The 16,818-nt window shown below is 45.4% G+C and overlaps 1 protein-coding gene across 5 annotated transcripts in view; it reads right to left on the bottom strand.

Annotated features, from left to right (window-relative positions):
- Nucleotides 1-16,577, bottom strand: part of Eri3 (ERI1 exoribonuclease family member 3) — a 128,358-nt gene extending 111,781 nt beyond the window's left edge. The window contains exons 1-3 of one of the 5 annotated variants that reach the window (XM_051171670.1): nt 16,559-16,577; nt 13,899-13,974; nt 1,227-1,504 (exon numbers count right to left, since the gene is read on the bottom strand). In XM_051171670.1, coding sequence (XP_051027627.1) covers nt 1,227-1,481 — 255 coding nt within the window. In that variant the 5' untranslated portion in view covers nt 1,482-1,504; nt 13,899-13,974; nt 16,559-16,577. The other 4 variants (XM_051171668.1, XM_051171669.1, XM_051171671.1 and 1 more) reach the window with 4 other exon arrangements.
- Between the last annotated feature and the right edge of the window lie 241 nt (nt 16,578-16,818).

Below are 16,818 nucleotides of genomic sequence, written 5' to 3'. Positions count from 1 at the left end.
CTCACTAACCTACACCTTGCAGGAGTTGCCATCCCAGAGCCACATACACCTGAGTCTCCACACTACAGTGAACTACCACGCTGGCTTCCAACCACTCCCTCACACATCCAGCACAGGCACTTCTCTGCTCCTAACCCAAGATTGCTAGAAACACTGCTGTAGGCTCAATTATTTTTTTATCAGTTATATTTTATTATTAAAACATAAAGAGTCTTTGTATAGTGGTAACTAAGGAAGAAAAGCAAAGAAAGCCTCCTTTCCAACAGACTAGCAGGGGCATCTGTAGATTACCTAATGCTACGGAACAAGCTATACTCAGCCAATTATAGGCACATACCTGTAATCCTACACTCTGTAGGCTGAGACACAAGGGTGACAAGTTTGTAGCCAGCTGGGCTACTAAGTGAGTTCAAGGGCACCCTGGCCAATACAATGAGATACTTTATAAAGGAAAAACAAAAAGTATCCCAAAATATGTGACTTGAAGCATTAAGAATCAACTGTTCTCTGTCACAGTTTGTGAGTCAGGAAGGTAGGGGTACTGGCTGTCCTAGGGTCTCTCCTGGGCTGAAGGCAGATATCTACTAGGGCTATGGTCAGCAGAAGGCCTGGCTAAGGATAGCAAGGTCACTTCAAGACAGCTCCCTAGCATGACTGGTAAACGAATGTCAGCTGGTGGATTCCAGGCTCAGTTTCTATACATGTGTGTCTCTGTGCAGTTTGTCCTCGCAGTGTGGTAGCTGGCTTCTGCCAGAGCAAAGAGGCCAGAGGAGCCAAGTGGACTGTAGTGCTTCTTCTACTATAGCCTGTGACCTTAGTCACACACTGTCTCCTCTACTACACTCTACAGATGAGACACGGTTATCTATCAGTCAGTGTGGAAGTGGTAACACCAGGAGGTTAAGGTCACCCTGGGAGCTGACCACCACAGCACTTCTTCAAAACACACATAACAACGTCAGGAGAAAGGACAACAGAACCCAAAGGAAAGGGAAAGGCTGGGCAAGAAATATTTTGATTCCCAAAAGCTAAGACTAAGGAGAATATCCAGTTTGCAGTTCTGCCTTGCCCTAGCACACTTGTAACCAACCTGCCTTGGAAGGAAGCTTTTCAAACAGTTACTAAAAGCCAGAAGATATGAGAAAACTCCAGGTCCCAAGAAGCAAGACTCTCCTCCCTCCCTCTTGCCCACCCAAACGTTTCTGAAGCAATGATACAACAGTTACCTGAGGATGAATCTGTGGCTTGTCGCATGTGGCCTCAAAGTCCAGCACTAAAAAGTAGTGATACCTCTGGGGAGGAAAGGGCACCATTGCCGCCATTGACGCGCCAAAGCCGTGGGCCGCCAGCTTTCTGGTAGATATGGAGCAGAACTCCGGAACACCACAGGGAGAGAACAAGTGGGAGCCCAGCACTTTCCTTGCTCTTGAAAGTAAATACGAAGAAAATCGAGCTGCTCCAGTCTGTAAAGGTGCTAGCATTGAGCATCCAGAGGCATCTAAAACTTAGGGGAGGAAAGTTAAAAGAAAAAGAAAACAACACAACAACAAAACAAAAACAGAGAGCCTGGGTTACTTCCCTCCCACTGTTGCCTGGTTCTATCCAGTCTTCAGGAACATCCATGGAACCTGAGCCACTCCCCACAGTTTCCAGGCCTTTTTTCTAAATCATGGTTTTCGTTGCTAAAGTTTAAGACCCCAACACCAGCACCTACAGGGTTATTACTACAGCTCTGTCTTCCAGAAAGCAACACACAAAACTAGCCCCATTTGAAAATGGAGCACTAGCTCAAAAGCAGCAGAGAGGACTTCCAGTCACCTCTCAGGTGGCAATAGTTCATTCTGAAGCAAAGGATTCCCAAAGCAATTTGAGGTGACCAACTAACTGCAGTATCGGGCAGGTCCAAGTGACTCACTTGCCTGGCCGCTCTTCAGCTCTTACGCGTCACTGGCAATGGCTCACCTGCCTGTGACCTGACAGCTCCACATACCCGCTGCCTTCTCTCAGCAAGAAGGCATGAAAACCAACAAAATCAATCCCAGGGAATTTTGTTCCTCGCTTTCTGATGGTTCCCAATCCACCCTGGTAAGCAGCGCCCTGGGGAGCGAGGGAGCACAGCTGGCAACAGCCTCAGGCCTCCTTGATTGCTGCCGTGGGCCTCACTCTCTCCTGAGGCTCTGGACGACTTTAAATAGGAAGGAGAAAGAGAAAACCCAGATGTGGCAGTAATGGGAGTATTTCTAAAAGTCTAGTAAAGTTTTCTAAGGGAACATGTGCAAAGAAAAAAAAAAAAACTGAATCATTTTTCCTTTACATTTTCCCTTTAAATTCACACAATATCTGCTCTCCTCTGAGGGCTAACTAAATATAAAAAATCAAAGCCTAAGTTTTACTCACAAATAACCCAATCTGAGAGAAAGGGAAACAAGGCAGAGATGTAGAAACGTGTCCTTCCTCACGTTAGACCCAACACTCAAATTTCATTCAACTTTACTTCTCAAACAAGAAATCTTAGCATTTAATACACAAATTGCCATCAGTTTATTCTTTCTAATGTCACATTCTAACAGAGCCAAAGGCTTGACTCTGACACAAGTAGACACTGCCTCCCCATGCAGGGTAGAAGGACAGTGCCCTCTGAAATGTGGCACACACTCAGGAAAATGAGGTCACTATCACCTGAACAGAAGAGCACAACACCAAGTGTGACTTCCTCCCCTTCCTTCTCTCGTGACACACAGTAAAGCGACAATCACTTGCCTGCATGTCTATTAGGATACGTACTAGTGTGGAGCCTACATTTCTTTATTGAAACATGAAATATCATGGAGATTTCGTGAAGGCTGAAATGGATCCTACACAAGCACAGCACTTGTTTTTATCATTGCTTTGCAGCCTCTCCCATAACTCCCAGCCCAGGAAAACAGAGGCAAGCTTGAGTTTCACTATGTAATCTCTTGGAAAGGAAAAAGGACCAATGTCCCTTTGAAAGCCAGAATCCCAAAATAAGCCCATTCTATCACCCATTCCTCAACAGTACCAGGAAAACTTCAGCAGCAGGATGATAATGGCTCCATTACCCATTCTAGTTTAGATGCAAAGTCTTCTGGACCCTCTTCTGACCAACTGACCCAGGTAAAAAGACTTCTGAAACACTTGATGTGTCCACATTATACATAATATATAAATCAACTAGACTCTGTCTGCCAAATACTACAGGCAACTGCCTTGCCTAACAAGGACTTCCAGTCTGTGTTCTAACTTCAGCACTTACTGGCCATGGCACCATGGGCGTGCTCTGTTCTTCAATTCCCTGCCTACACAGTGACAATAACAATATCATCTACTTCTAAAGTGAGGATGGAATAGGAAGTGCAAGAGCAGTGTCTAGCACATAATGGCTCAGAAAGAATGAGCTTACTATCAGTACCACAACTATGAAACTGGCTCTTCACTCAGTTAACAACACTTACAAAGTTGTCTCCTGCATCCCTCTGATTCTCTAGGCCTCCCAAAGGGCACAGTATACTTTGCCTATCTCGTCCGCTGGACAACACACTGATAGCGACAGGGCCTCCTTGCTTACAGGCTGTTCTCTCACCTGATTCCATACAAATCAAGAAGAACCACTTGAAACAAATCTTAAGAATAGAATCAGGGACTGGAGAGACAGCTCAGCATCTGAGTACAGGCACCTGAGTTTGATTCCCAGCATCTATATGGTAGCTCACAACCATCTGTAGCTCCAGTCCCAGGGGACTGGATGCCCTCTTCTGGCTTCTGTGGACACTGCATGCACATCGTGCACAGATATACATGCAGGCAAGCAAAACACTCATCTATGTAAAAATAATAAAATAGAATTAGGAGGTCAGGCCTCCACATGTCAACACTAACTGGGTTCCATACTGCCCTCCTAACAACCAAATTCAGATCAAGTCAAAGGACAGTGGTTAATGCTTCATCTTCCCTTTGTAAAAACTTCAAGGCTAAATCCATTAAATACAGTTAAAAAAAAAAACAAAAGAAAATTTCTCTATCACTTGGAGTCGAGTAAAACAGAGGCCTCTCGATGAAAGCTGAGAGCCCAGGCAGGTGAGAAGGGTACCCATGCAGAGGTGGCAGGATATACTGTATCATGTCAGAGCCTAGGGCAGGCACAGAGGACATTCATGCCAAAAGGAACTCAATAAAATTCATGGACAAGATAAAAAAAGGTATTCCTGAGGGAGGGGTAAAGAGCCAGTAACAACAGAATAGTTACATATAAAAAGGATGAGCAATGTGTATATATTAAGGATAACAGCTCACTACTAAAAAAAATAAAATTAAAATAAAACCTGTGTTGTTGTTCTTAGGAGTTGGCAGTAAGAATCATGATTTCTGGTAAAGATGTGGTGGATATAGATACATAAATATAGATATGAATAAAAGTATGATTACACCGAGAGAGAAAGAGAGAAAGAGAGAGAGAGAGAGAGACTCTAGCACTGACCACACCTAGCACACAACGCTCCCAAATACCACTATTCTCCTTGGAGAAATGGCAAGAAAATTACAAGATGGGCCTAAGATGTCCTGCAAGAAAGGAAGGGAATGCTCAAAGAATAATAGAAACAAATCAAAGGGACTCAAAAGCCACCTTGAAGGGACTCCTGCTGGTCAAAAAAGATGATGGTGGGTTATGATGCAATGAATAAGCTTGGAACCATGAATCCATAAAGATTTAATAAATACACTAAAACCTATGGAGGGATAAAACACGGTTTCAATGTATTTCTTCACAGAACTCTTATTAGTTACTACAAGAAGTAATTTTATGATAGAAAAGATGAGCAGACATCATCTTACACAACTGGTTAAGAATAAACACCATTAAGGCAGGCAGTGGTGGCGCACGCCTTTAATCCCAGCACTTGGGAGGCAGAGGCAGGCGGATCTCTGAGAGTTCAAGGCCAGCCTGGTCTAAAAAGTAAGTCCAAGACAGCCAAGGCTACACAGAGAAACCATGTCTAAAATAAACAAACAAACAAACAAACACCATTGCTAAAAGTGGTGGCACGTGTCTTTAATCCCAGCACTCTGGGAAGCTGAGACAGTAATATAAGCCCAACCTGGTGTACAGAGTGAGCTCCAGGTCAGCCAGAGCTACATGGTGAGACCTTGCTCCTCTCCTCCAAAAAAACAAAACAAACAAACAAAAAAGCATCAATAATGGGATAAATCAAAAGCACATGCCACTTGACAGGCTGTAATGAGAACAGAGGCTTATTTGTGACATTACTGCGGAGGAGGCATGGTGTGAGGCTACCTGTAAGGAAGTGTCAGACAAACCCTAACAGAGGAGCAATCTACACAATAACCAGCCTACCATCTCCAAAAGTATCTAAGTCATCAGCGTCAAGGAAAATTTACTGAGGAAAGTCTAAAGGAGACTACAGACTTGATAAGTAAATGCAAGCACAGTTACCAACCATCTCCTTTTGCTAGGAAGAACATTCCTCAGACAATTAACAAAACTTGAATGGGATTTGTGGACTAGATAGAGGTTAACATATCCATGTTAATTATCTCATTTTGATAGTTATAGCATAGTTAGGTAAGAAAGGTCCTGCTTATAGAAAATACACATCAAGTACCCTTAATAATGGAACATTAGTTCAGGACCTTAATCCTCAAATGGTTCAGAAAAGAAATTTTTGTACTAAACTTCTGATTTTTATGTAAATTTGGGTTGTTTCAAATTTTTAATAATACTCTTAAAAATCCAGGTGTAAGGCTGAGAGTATAGCTCTGCGATAGGGTACTTGCCTACCATGCAGGAGGCCCTGAGTTCAATCCCCAGCACTGTAAGTTAAATAAATAAAATCCATGTGTAATGTAGTTTTAAAACCAAAACAGAGCATTGGAAAGAGATCTTCTCACAGTGCCTACAGAAGGCAGGCCGCATGACCTCCTCTAGCAGCAAGGCCGAAGGGGCGGAGGACAGCCCTCACTGCATCACATCTCAGCCCTTAATGCCACTGAGTCCCCACTGGAAAAGGCACCACTCGGTGCCCTTTAACTGCCTCGCCGGCCTTACACAGCCCTCTCAGAAACACCCCCATATTTCCTGGAATGGCACCCCGCCTGCTCTTGCATCTGCTAGCAGCGTGGGGATTTCTTTTCCACTGATATCTTTATACTTTAGTCACAGTGTGCAGAATTTAAGTCTACAGCTCCAACATCAACTCGGACTTGGGCATCTGGTTGAGGGAAAGGACTCAATTTATGATTCTCTTTATTTCTGAATAACATTTTTTCTTATCAGAGGCCAAGATTCAGTCACATTTATTCTCAAACATCTTTTCCCTATAGCAAATTAAAAACAAGTAAGCCCGCTATAGCAAAAGAAAAAATTAATGACTTTCATCTCAAAATGAAGGGATCAGCTCCCCAATGGGGACAGGGAGGGGTAAATAGGGACTGCCCTGAGGCCAGCCCGATGTGGAGAAACAGGCCTGTGCCTCGGCCCCTGGAGGATGGCCTCTGTGCAGAGTGTTTACACAACAGACACCGATGGTTCCTCTGCAGCCATTACTGTCTATCAGGTAAATAACACATGTGCCAAGACACACATTTAATGAGGGAAATAATATGCCTTTATAAAAAGACTCAATCTGTATTTACCTGAGAGACCAAAGAAGCACCAAATCACCAGATTAGTGGAACCACAGAGGAGTCGTTCTGGTGTCTTGGGTAAATAGACATTTTATAGCCTCCATTACTGCAAAGGGAAGGGAGGGAGGGAGGGGTCATCCTTCAACATGCACATACACTGGCTGGGGGAGCTTCAGAGACAGGACAAGCTGAGGAGCCCACCAGGAAACATGTGCTCTCCTGACACTCCACCTCCCCAGCCACACAGACTTGAGAGCTCTGGGGGCAAACAGGTCAATGCCATCTCTGGACCCAATGCACACCATTAAAAACCAGACTGGGAGGCAGGACTATGTTCCAAAGAAACTCAAAGGTACTGGAGGCAGGAACTGAGTCTAACTGACTCCAGAACCTGGACTACCAAGGTTTAGCTTCCCAGTCCCGGGAACAGACCCTTGTCCTAGGATGATTTAGCAATTATACTCAAATACCTAAGACACCTGTCTGGAACTTATTTGGTCTCAGGTTTTCACTTAGGCAGCTAAAAATAGTCCGAGAAAAATGTAAGTAAACTGTATGCCTTCAAAAGTCTTCCTATTCAACTGAATGACACATCTTTACTGCAAGGGCACTTCTGTGAAAAATCACAGTCAAGAAGGAAGAAAACTTAAGTGGCAAACTCAGGCCAGCTAGCCAGGGAGAAACCCAGGAAGAGGAAAGGAATACTCAAGAGTCACTAGACAAGAAAGAGAAACAGCCAGGCATGATGGTACAGACCTTTCATCTCAGCACACAGGAGGTAGAGGCAGGCTGATCTCTGTGAGCGGGAGGTCAGCCAGGGCTACATGGTGAGACTCTGTCTCACACAAAGAAAAGAACGGAGGAAGGGAGGGAAGACAAGAGAGGAAAAGAAATAACAGAACCCAAGGCTCCAGCTCCAGCACCACTGCTCACTCCAGTGCAAGAAGCAGGCCTCACACTCAGCTCCAAGCTTCTCTGCACCACAGAAGAGACAAGAGCCCAAGCACTCTGGCTAGGTTGCTAAAGGCTACACATGACAAGCCTGAAGTTCCTGGCAACCTCAACACGTGCCCAGAGTGGGAAGGAAGCAGCAGGAAGTCTGCTGAGGGGCCTGGTCTCAATGGAACACTCTCTTCTCCACACCCATCTCTGCCTCGGCCTATGGCCACAGCTGTTGCTGCCTCCAGACAGGGCTAGCAGAGCTCTCTGACATCAGAAATAGCTGTTGACCTCAAACCACAGTGCTGAAGTCACCAAAAGCTATCAGGAACACAAATTCTGATGATATCAATTAGGCCATCTCCAAGGCAACACAAGAGGCGAGTCTTTAGGATCTGCCTGCTGTTTACTAAACTATGCCCACTCGCAAACTCCTTCTAGAGGCCAAAGCTGAGTGATGTCTCTTCACAAAGCCCTGCAGACAGATGCCCAGCGACGGCCAAGCTTCTTTCCTATACAACATGCGTCAAGCTAGAGATGAGGAAGTTTGGCCATCCTCAAAGTACTCCCTACCCCTGCAGAGACATATCCACAACAGTGGCATCCAACTTCCATTCTAGATCGTAAGCTAGGGCTGAAGTGGAGTCAGGACAGCACAGTTATAAAAATACTGGTATAAGAGCCGGCCATGGTGGCGCACGCCTTTAATCCCAGCACTTGGGAGGCAGAGGCAGGGGGATCTCTGTGACTTTGAGGCTAGCCTGGTCTACAAAAGGAGTCCAGGACTGCCAACGCTACACAAAGAACCCTATCTCAAAAAAACCAACCAAACAAAAAACAACTGGTATTAGACAAACCTACATTCAAGCCCTAACTCTATTACACATTCTTGGTACTAATACTGTATCTTTGGAAGTTCAAGTCAACCACCCAGTGTATATAGTAGTGTTTTACACAGTAGTACATGCTCGATAAAGGGCAGTTACTATTGTCAACACATAAGAAAGAAGGAAAAATGCCATTTTCAAAAACCTATTGTAGGCCAGGCACTGTGCTGGTAAATTACATATGTTGCCTCATTTAATCCTCTAACAATCAAGCAAAATAACAACCATACTCTTTGTCTTACACATGAGAAAACTGAGGCTGCTGACACTCAGTTCTTTGTGGGTTCTACGTCTCTCTTCCATGTTCAATCGCTCTTACCTCCCTATTTGACTAATTTCACTATTTTACAGGACTAATAATTCATATTAACTTCAATTCTTCTTTTGAGGTATGGTGTGACTTTTAACCAAAAATAACAACCTTAAGCAATAATGAAATCTAAGCCATTCAAATGTGATATATATACATATACATAGAGACAGACAGACAGAGACAGAGAGACACAGAGAGAGAGACAGAGAAAGAGAGACAGACAGAGAGACAGAGAGATCTTAGGTTGTTTTGTTTGTTTGTTTTTCTGAGACAGGGTTTCTCTGTGTAGCCTTGGCTGTCCTGGTCTGGCTTTGTAGACCAGGCTGGCCTTGAACTCACAGCGATCCACGTGCCTCTGCCTCCCGAGTGCTGGGATTACAGGCATTTGCCACCTCACCTGGCTGAGATGTTTGTTTTTAAAAACACACCTTAAGCTTAAGCACAAAGCAGCAAGCGAGCACCATGGGTTAAAAGAACTGTAGTATGGTACGCAGACCTCAAAGCCTCTTCTCAAACACTTGGGAGGCAGAGGCAGGGGGATCTCTGTGACTTTGAGGCTAGCCTGGTCTACAAAAGGAGTCCAGGACTGCCAACACTACACAGAGAATCCTATCTCAAAAAACCAACCAAACAAACAAAAAACAACTGCCAAATGTGTGACTCTTCCTACCTTACAGAGTGAGAGACTCCAAGGAGGTAGAGGCACAGTCTGCTCTTGCTCAAAGCCCCAACTGTGCCACTTCCTTATACACATCTGGGCCTTGGCAAATGCTGCTCCCTCTATGTTGGAAAAGCACTGCCATTTTTCACCAGCAAATTAACACTTTCTCTAAAACCTGGCTAGATCTCACCCTTTTTGTAGATTTCTCTGATACTCCATGATAAAGTTTTATGGCTTCCATGTGGCACAGTTTATTCTAACTTCATGGCTTTTCTCTTCTCACACTACAGTGACACATTAAATATCTGTCTCTTCTGCTACTAACAATTTTCAAAGACTTAGTGAGGATGGATGGAGGGCAGCAACAGAGGCATCCATATGCAGGGAAAAAGAGGCATCCATGTGTGCATAAAAAGTCTATCTTGTAACTATTTTCTTGACAGACACTTTCTTGCAATTTTAAATTTCACACAGCTCAAAAGAGGAGCATAGAGTTTTAATCTAAATGGCACATGAGTTTTAGAAACCTGAGAAACACAGAGTTGGTTTCTTAAAAGCAACAACTATATTTTATTCATTTCTTTACTCCCAGCACAGAACCAGGCACAATTAAGAAGGTAGACTTGCTAAATAAATTAATGTGCACAAAGCCATGACGGCAGCTACTCTAGAAGTAGAATGTGCTAGAACAGAGAAGCCAAGCACACCAAACAAAGCTAGCTAGCTTCTTTCTATCCCTTTCTGCCCTTCCAATAGTCAAGCATTCTGAGAGACAGACAGACAGACAGACACAGACACAGACAGAGAGGGAGAAAGAGAGAGTGTGTGAGTGGATATTGCCTTGGTGCAGGAATACTATTAAAAGGATTAATTTAGGGACCAGTGTTTGGACTGTCACATCCAATCACTGCACACAGATCTACAGCTTCCCAACTCAGGCTCATGCAAAAAGGAATCAATGGCAAGGACACAGAGGGTCTGAACAGGCATACTAATGGCCCCCTAAGGTGCCAGCGGCCAGCTTTGACACTCCCATAAATTATCTGCCTTTTGATTTTACCTGTAGCTGTGGGGCACAAGGCACAATTTTGAACATATCAAAGCAATCCCTCCTAACCCACGGTCCCCCAAGGAATGTCCCCCAAAGGAGGAAGAAGCTAAAAACAACAACCCAAAGGGAATCTGCTTCCCAATAGGTCTGGTCCTCAAAATCATCAATTAAAATCCAACAGAACCAAACAGACAAGGCAAGATCCAAACGAAGTCAAGCAAACATGGACAGGGCATGCATCACACTGTACAATGACTGCAGCTCTCACTCAAGGGAAGAGAAGCCACAACAGTCAACTAGCACAATTCCGTCTGGAGGCAAGTCTAGCTTTAACAGTACCTTACACTATGACTGTTGGGCAATTCAACCTTCCGCAGGCCCAGTTTCCTCACTGGTAACCAAAGTGGACCATATGTCCCACTTCCCAGAGTGGGAGGAAAAAGTGGAAGCACTTTACAGAAATGGAGGGCCAAGAATGTGACAACACTAATAAATGACCCCCAAGGAATCAGGGTAGCAACTTGGGTCTTCTGTACTAGGAAGCTGCTTACTCCACTCACTTTGCTGACAGTGTGGGAACTATGGGACACTTATTATGTGCACATTTTCCACAGTGAAAAACTGTGCCTTGGTTTAGTTGTAACTGCCTCCTATAGGCCAGCTAAGCTTTGACCGTGGGGACACAATGAAAACTGCGGACTCAAAGCTTATGAAGCCAAAATTGATATCACCCAACTACTTCCTGCTTTTGTGCAGAATATTAGTAGTGGCACCCATCTTTAATCCTGGCACTTGGAAGGCAAAGGCAGACCTCTAGGAGTTTTGAGGCTAGACTGGTCGACATAGAATTCCAGACCAGCCACAGTGAGAACCTGTCTAAAAATTAAACAACTACAACAAAACACACGGCTAAGAGCTTTATCTACATGATTAAAGCCTTCAAACAATGCTATTAAATCTCGCTATCTCCATTTTAGACAGCAAAGTGAAGCCCGGAGAAGTCAGTCACTTGTCCAAGGTCACAGAAACACCACTCAGGGTCAGAAATCTCTAGGCTTCCCTCTATCACAATAAGTACCCTGGGGCTCATAGGAGAGGAAGAGGAAAAGGGCAGTGCAGGATTCTGAGTGCTAAACTTTTCACACTCAGCAAACAACTTTACTGGGCCCTCTGCCTGAGGCACACCATCACACCTGACCTGGCCCACTTTCTAAAATCAGCCGTGGGTTATCAGTCTGCTACAAGCAACGAAAGAAGAGAACAAGTAGGACACAGAGAATGAGGACCACTGCCTAGAAAGCTTAGGACAAGGGCCAGAGCCCTTCAAGGGCTCCAGTTGGTCCATACTTCAGTCAGCAGTTGCCAAAACATTTTTTTTTTCAAGACAGGATCTCTCTGTGTTAGCCTTGGCTGTCCTAGAGTCGTTTTGTAGACCAGGCTGGCCTCAAATTCACAGCGATCCGCCTGCCTCCCGAGTGCTGGGATTAAAGGTGTATGCTGCCATGCCCGGCTCCCAACACATTTTAATTTGTTGCATCCTGACTCTCTCTTCCCGTATCTTTTGCTCCTTAATCTGCTTTCCACACTGATATCAAAACAAGCTTTCTACAACACAAACCTCCTAATTATAATCTTCATTTTTTTCCTTTTCCTTTCTGTTTTGCTATGTAGCACAGGCTGGCCCTGAATTAGTGATTCGCCTGCCCTAGCCTCCCAGTTACAGGATATGCCGCCTCCCTGAACTGCTTACAATCTTTTAATGTCTTCTTACTGTTCTGCTCGAGAAACGGGCAAACTATGGTCCATGAGCCAACTCCAGAGGCCACCTGCTTTTACAAATACATTTTTTTTTTCCAGAGCTGAGGACCGAACCCAGGGCCTTGCGCTTCCTAGGCAAGCACTCTACCACTGAGATAATCCCCAACCCCTGCAAATACATGTTTACTTGGACACAGTCATGTTCACCTTCACACCATCCACAGCTGCTTCGATGCTCACTGCAGGCTGTACAGTTGTAAAGGAGTCACAAAGCCGAAGTATCTACTCTTGTCCTTCCTAGAAAAGCTTGCTAGCCTTCAGTCTGCTCACTCTCCACCCATCTACTCCCACCCCGCATGTGGCCAGAGTTTCTATTTACCTTTCCTGTTTCAAGGAGCCGGGCGTGGTGGTGCACACGCCTGTAATCCCAGCCCTCAGGAGGCAGAGGCAGGCAGATAGTTCTAAGTTCAAGGCCAGCCTGGTCTACAAAGTGAGTCCAGGATAGCCAAGGCTAACACAGAGAACCCTGTCTCGGGGAAAAAAAAAAAGAAAGAAAGAAAACCTTTTCTGCTTCCTTTCCCATCTGCCATTTAAGCATACTGAACTTCCTCAAACTCAACAAGGTGCCGATACTTGGTCCCTCATGCTTATTTAATTCTAGGTAAGGGGGTTGATACCCCTGAGAAGCCACCTCAGAGTCTACAAGTTCACGTTAAGGACACCTCTATTACTACTGGGTGAATCATAATTGTTGCATTCCTGTTGGTCCCTCCTGTGGATCTTAAAGCTCTGGATATCATGAGCAATGCTGTTTTCCACTATAATCCCAGCAACTAGCAAAGTGTCTGGGCCTTAGTGATTCAACGAGCCACTCCCAAATCCCCGAATGTCAATCAGCAAAAGTCCACGTTTGTAGTTAGTCCAGGTGGAAGTCGGTGGAGACTAACCATTCACTCAAAGGTGACACACAACTCAAATTAAGCCCAAATCCCAAAGGTTTTGGTCAAATGTATCACAAGAGTCACATGAGAGATGGTCTTACAGTTGAATTAAGAGGAATATTTCTCAGACTAGAGCACTTTTCCAGCTCGACTCAATTATCCTAAAGGTAAGGTACTAACTTGTGAGGTGTCCATTAACAAAATCATGGCTTGGCATGGTAGCCCATGCTTACAATCCCTGTTACGAGGAAAGCCGGGTGTAGGAGGAATGCAAGTCAGAGGCCAGTCTGGTCAATTTAGTTAAGATCAAATATAAGTCAAAGAAAGAAAGAAAGACCGACCAAAAGGGAATACTGTTCTGTGGCAGTGTGCTTGCCTACCATGTTGCAAAGTCCTGCGTTCATTCCCCAGCACTGATGAGGACAAAAGCAAGTCATCACAGAACTGGAAGAGTCTCTATCACTCACCTCCAAGTCTGATGCTAGAGCTTTTGGTCAATTTCGGTTTCGCTAAGTTTGAGCACATGGTACCTTACCAGAAGCTATGGGAAAACGCATTCTGTACCAGCCCCCAACCCATACCCACCAAACCCAAACAGCCAGACACCAAGTGTGATCAAGCCCCCAACCCATACCCACCAAACCCAAACAGCCAGACACCAAGTGTGATCATTCAGCAGGATTCTCACCTCTTCGCACTTCGAAGATGCCAAGACTGGCAGCTGGAGCTGCTGAAGGGTCTGTGAGAGCTGGAAAGCCCCAGTGCTGTGGACAAATACACATCTCTGCAACAGGCATGTTTCAATTCAAAGGTTTAAATCCCCAATAAGGGCTACCCTTAAACTCATAAATTTAAACTCTGGAATATAGCTATCTCTGTGGAAAGACAATGGCCTACAGACCTTTCAGATGCTATTAACTGATATATGCGTGTGTGAATTATGGATTTCATGTTCTCCAGTATGTCATTCTCCCTAAGGAAGTTTATCTTCTAGAAATAACAAATATTTATATCTGAACATCATCTAAGAAAGATGATCATGCCAGGCGTGGTGGCGCACGCCTTTAGTCCCAGCAGTTGGGAGGCGGAGGCAGGTGGATTGCTGTGGGTTCGAGCCAGCCTGGTTTACAAATCAAGTCTAGGACAGCCAAGGCTACTGAGAAACCCTGTCTCAAAAAGAAAAAGGAAAAGAAAAGAAAAGAAAAAAAGAAAGAAAGAAAAGAAAAGAAAGAAAGATGATCATGAGGCAGTGGCTCACTGGATAATTTCAGAATCCTATCAGAAAAGGCCACAAGGCTTGCAATATTCAAAACTTAGGAACTGGGCTGAGCCAAGACTGAAGAGAAAGGTTCCCTGCCACAAACCTACAGGCAGTAACTGGAATGTAAACACAGACCAGGAAAGACTTTTACAATACAATACTTCCAAGTCTGTCTCAAATTCTAAGAAAGTCAAGCTGGCCAAACCTCAAGTCAACGCATCAAGGCAGCTAGGCAAGGGCAGCATGTGCAGAAGAGGCCAGCCAGGGCCACACACCAAGACCATCTAAAACTAAAAATTCTTAAAAATAAATAAAATAATCTTAAAAAGCATCAAGGAACTATCTATCATATTTATCACCTAATTCAGATAGTCTAAAGGACCAGAAATCACAGACATGATCTTGTAAGCTAGTGAAGCCTTGTGCACAAACATCTACAATTAGAACCAACATAATCCTGTCTGCCTTTCCACTCATTTAAAACTTTATTCTATCCTGATCCCTCTGGGAACAGGCCACTTCCCAATGTATCCCACCACGAAGTAAACTTTTCAAAATAAGATGGAATAAAACACTTTTATTTGAAAATTTCAAGCTGAAGGGAGCGCTCTCAGGCAAGCTCTATGACCTAGCTGATTATTTACAGGATCTTTGGGCAGGAATTGTTAATGAGCTTTCAATTTGGAGTGCTTAAGTTGCCAAAGTGCTCTGAGCTCCAGTGAAGCACCACAGAATCCATAAAGGAAACCTTATCAATCATTTCCCGGCAGCTCCCTTCCCCCACTCAGCACCTGCCGACAGGCAGCCAAGTAGGTTTCTAACCAAGATCACAGGCGCGCACATTAGTGGAGTCACACTCCGACTCACTGTTTATAAATTGGCTTTTAAGTGGTAGGGGATTCAAGTATAATATACTTAAGACCCAAGAATGAGCCCACTAAAACAAGGTATGCTGTGTATGATAGAGTCGCAATAAAGCTGAATTTGATGAAGCCAGTTTCTGGTACAAACTGTACAGTCAAAAATCATTCAGCCAATCACAACCTACTATCGTTAAATAGATTATAGTCTTTAGCCAATGGGATTCATGTTTTTGCTGCCCTTACACTGGGAAACTGATGAAAAGCACTAGCAAATGCATGCCGTAGAAAAGAGGGACCCCATACCCAACATCTTCTGGGTCAACAGCAAGCAGGTGACATTTTGTAAGAATTAAACCTAAGTCATGCTTTCTTTGGTTTAAGAAAACACCTGTTGCTGGGCCACTTACAATAAAGGCATACAACAAGCTAAGGCTAAGACCCTTTCTCCACTCTGTCTGCCATCATTATTACCCACAGCTTGTGACTTACAAGAAGGTAAAGTGCTAGTGTGTGTGTGTGTGTGTGTGTGTGTGTGCGCGTGCGCGCGCGCTGGAATGTGGAGGGAGTCATCTATATATCTAATTCCTTAAACTCTTTCTATTTCCTCTGGTCAAAGCCCTCTTCTCTTCTCCAGCAATCTCAAATCAGGCCCTTTCATCAACTCACCCAAATCTTGTCTTGCAAAGCACAGCTCCCCCACTGCCCCCCAGAACCCCCCCAACCCAGAGTTAGAACATGCATCCAGGGTGAACACACAGACCAGTATCCCAGCCTGCCTAAAGTGTGCGCGCCACGACCCACACCCTGCATGCATTAACCAGGGCCCAAGCTGGGGGGCCCTCTCAATCTCACCCACCCCAGGGTGTTGCCCCCAGCTCGGGCCCATCCAGGTCCAGGGAAGAGTAAGGGGAGGGGCAGGGGGCCAGGAGACCAGCCCTCCTTCCCAGGGCCGCCCCCGCCCCCCGTCAGCTGCCGGAGAGGCTGTCGCCATGGCAACGCCCCCTCCTCCGGGCCAGCGCGGCAGGCTCTCTCCAGGTGCAGGCCCCGACGTCTCCCTCGGCCTCAGCAGGCTCTCAGGGCAGTGGACGGCAGCGGGCACAGCCCGCGCCGCCTGCGGCGCTGGCCAGGCAAAAGCAGGGCCAGCTCCGCCCGCTGCCCACAGCCCGTTCCAGGCCGCCTCAACAGCGGCAGCCAGCACCACGAGTCCACAACACACCGACTCACCTCCGCGCACTCTGACCCCGACCGACGCGGTGGACGGGCGGGAGCAGTAGCCAACCGCCGAGCCCGCTGCAGCCCCCTTTGGCCAATGAGCTGAAATGAGGCGGGGCTTCTTCTCCCCAAATGCTCTCTCTCCCGCCGACATGCGCGCTAAGGTGTGTCAAGATGGTGACCATTGGCGCTGGGCCTTGTGGGACTTGTAGTTTGGAGGAGACACGTATTCAGAAGAGAAGGGGAGGGTCACTTCTAAACAGTGAAAGGGA

The sequence above is a fragment of the Acomys russatus genome, chromosome 29 (assembly GCF_903995435.1).
Source record: "Acomys russatus chromosome 29, mAcoRus1.1, whole genome shotgun sequence".
Taxonomy (NCBI): domain Eukaryota; kingdom Metazoa; phylum Chordata; class Mammalia; order Rodentia; family Muridae; genus Acomys; species Acomys russatus.
This window is presented reverse-complemented; position numbering and strand designations above follow the sequence as displayed.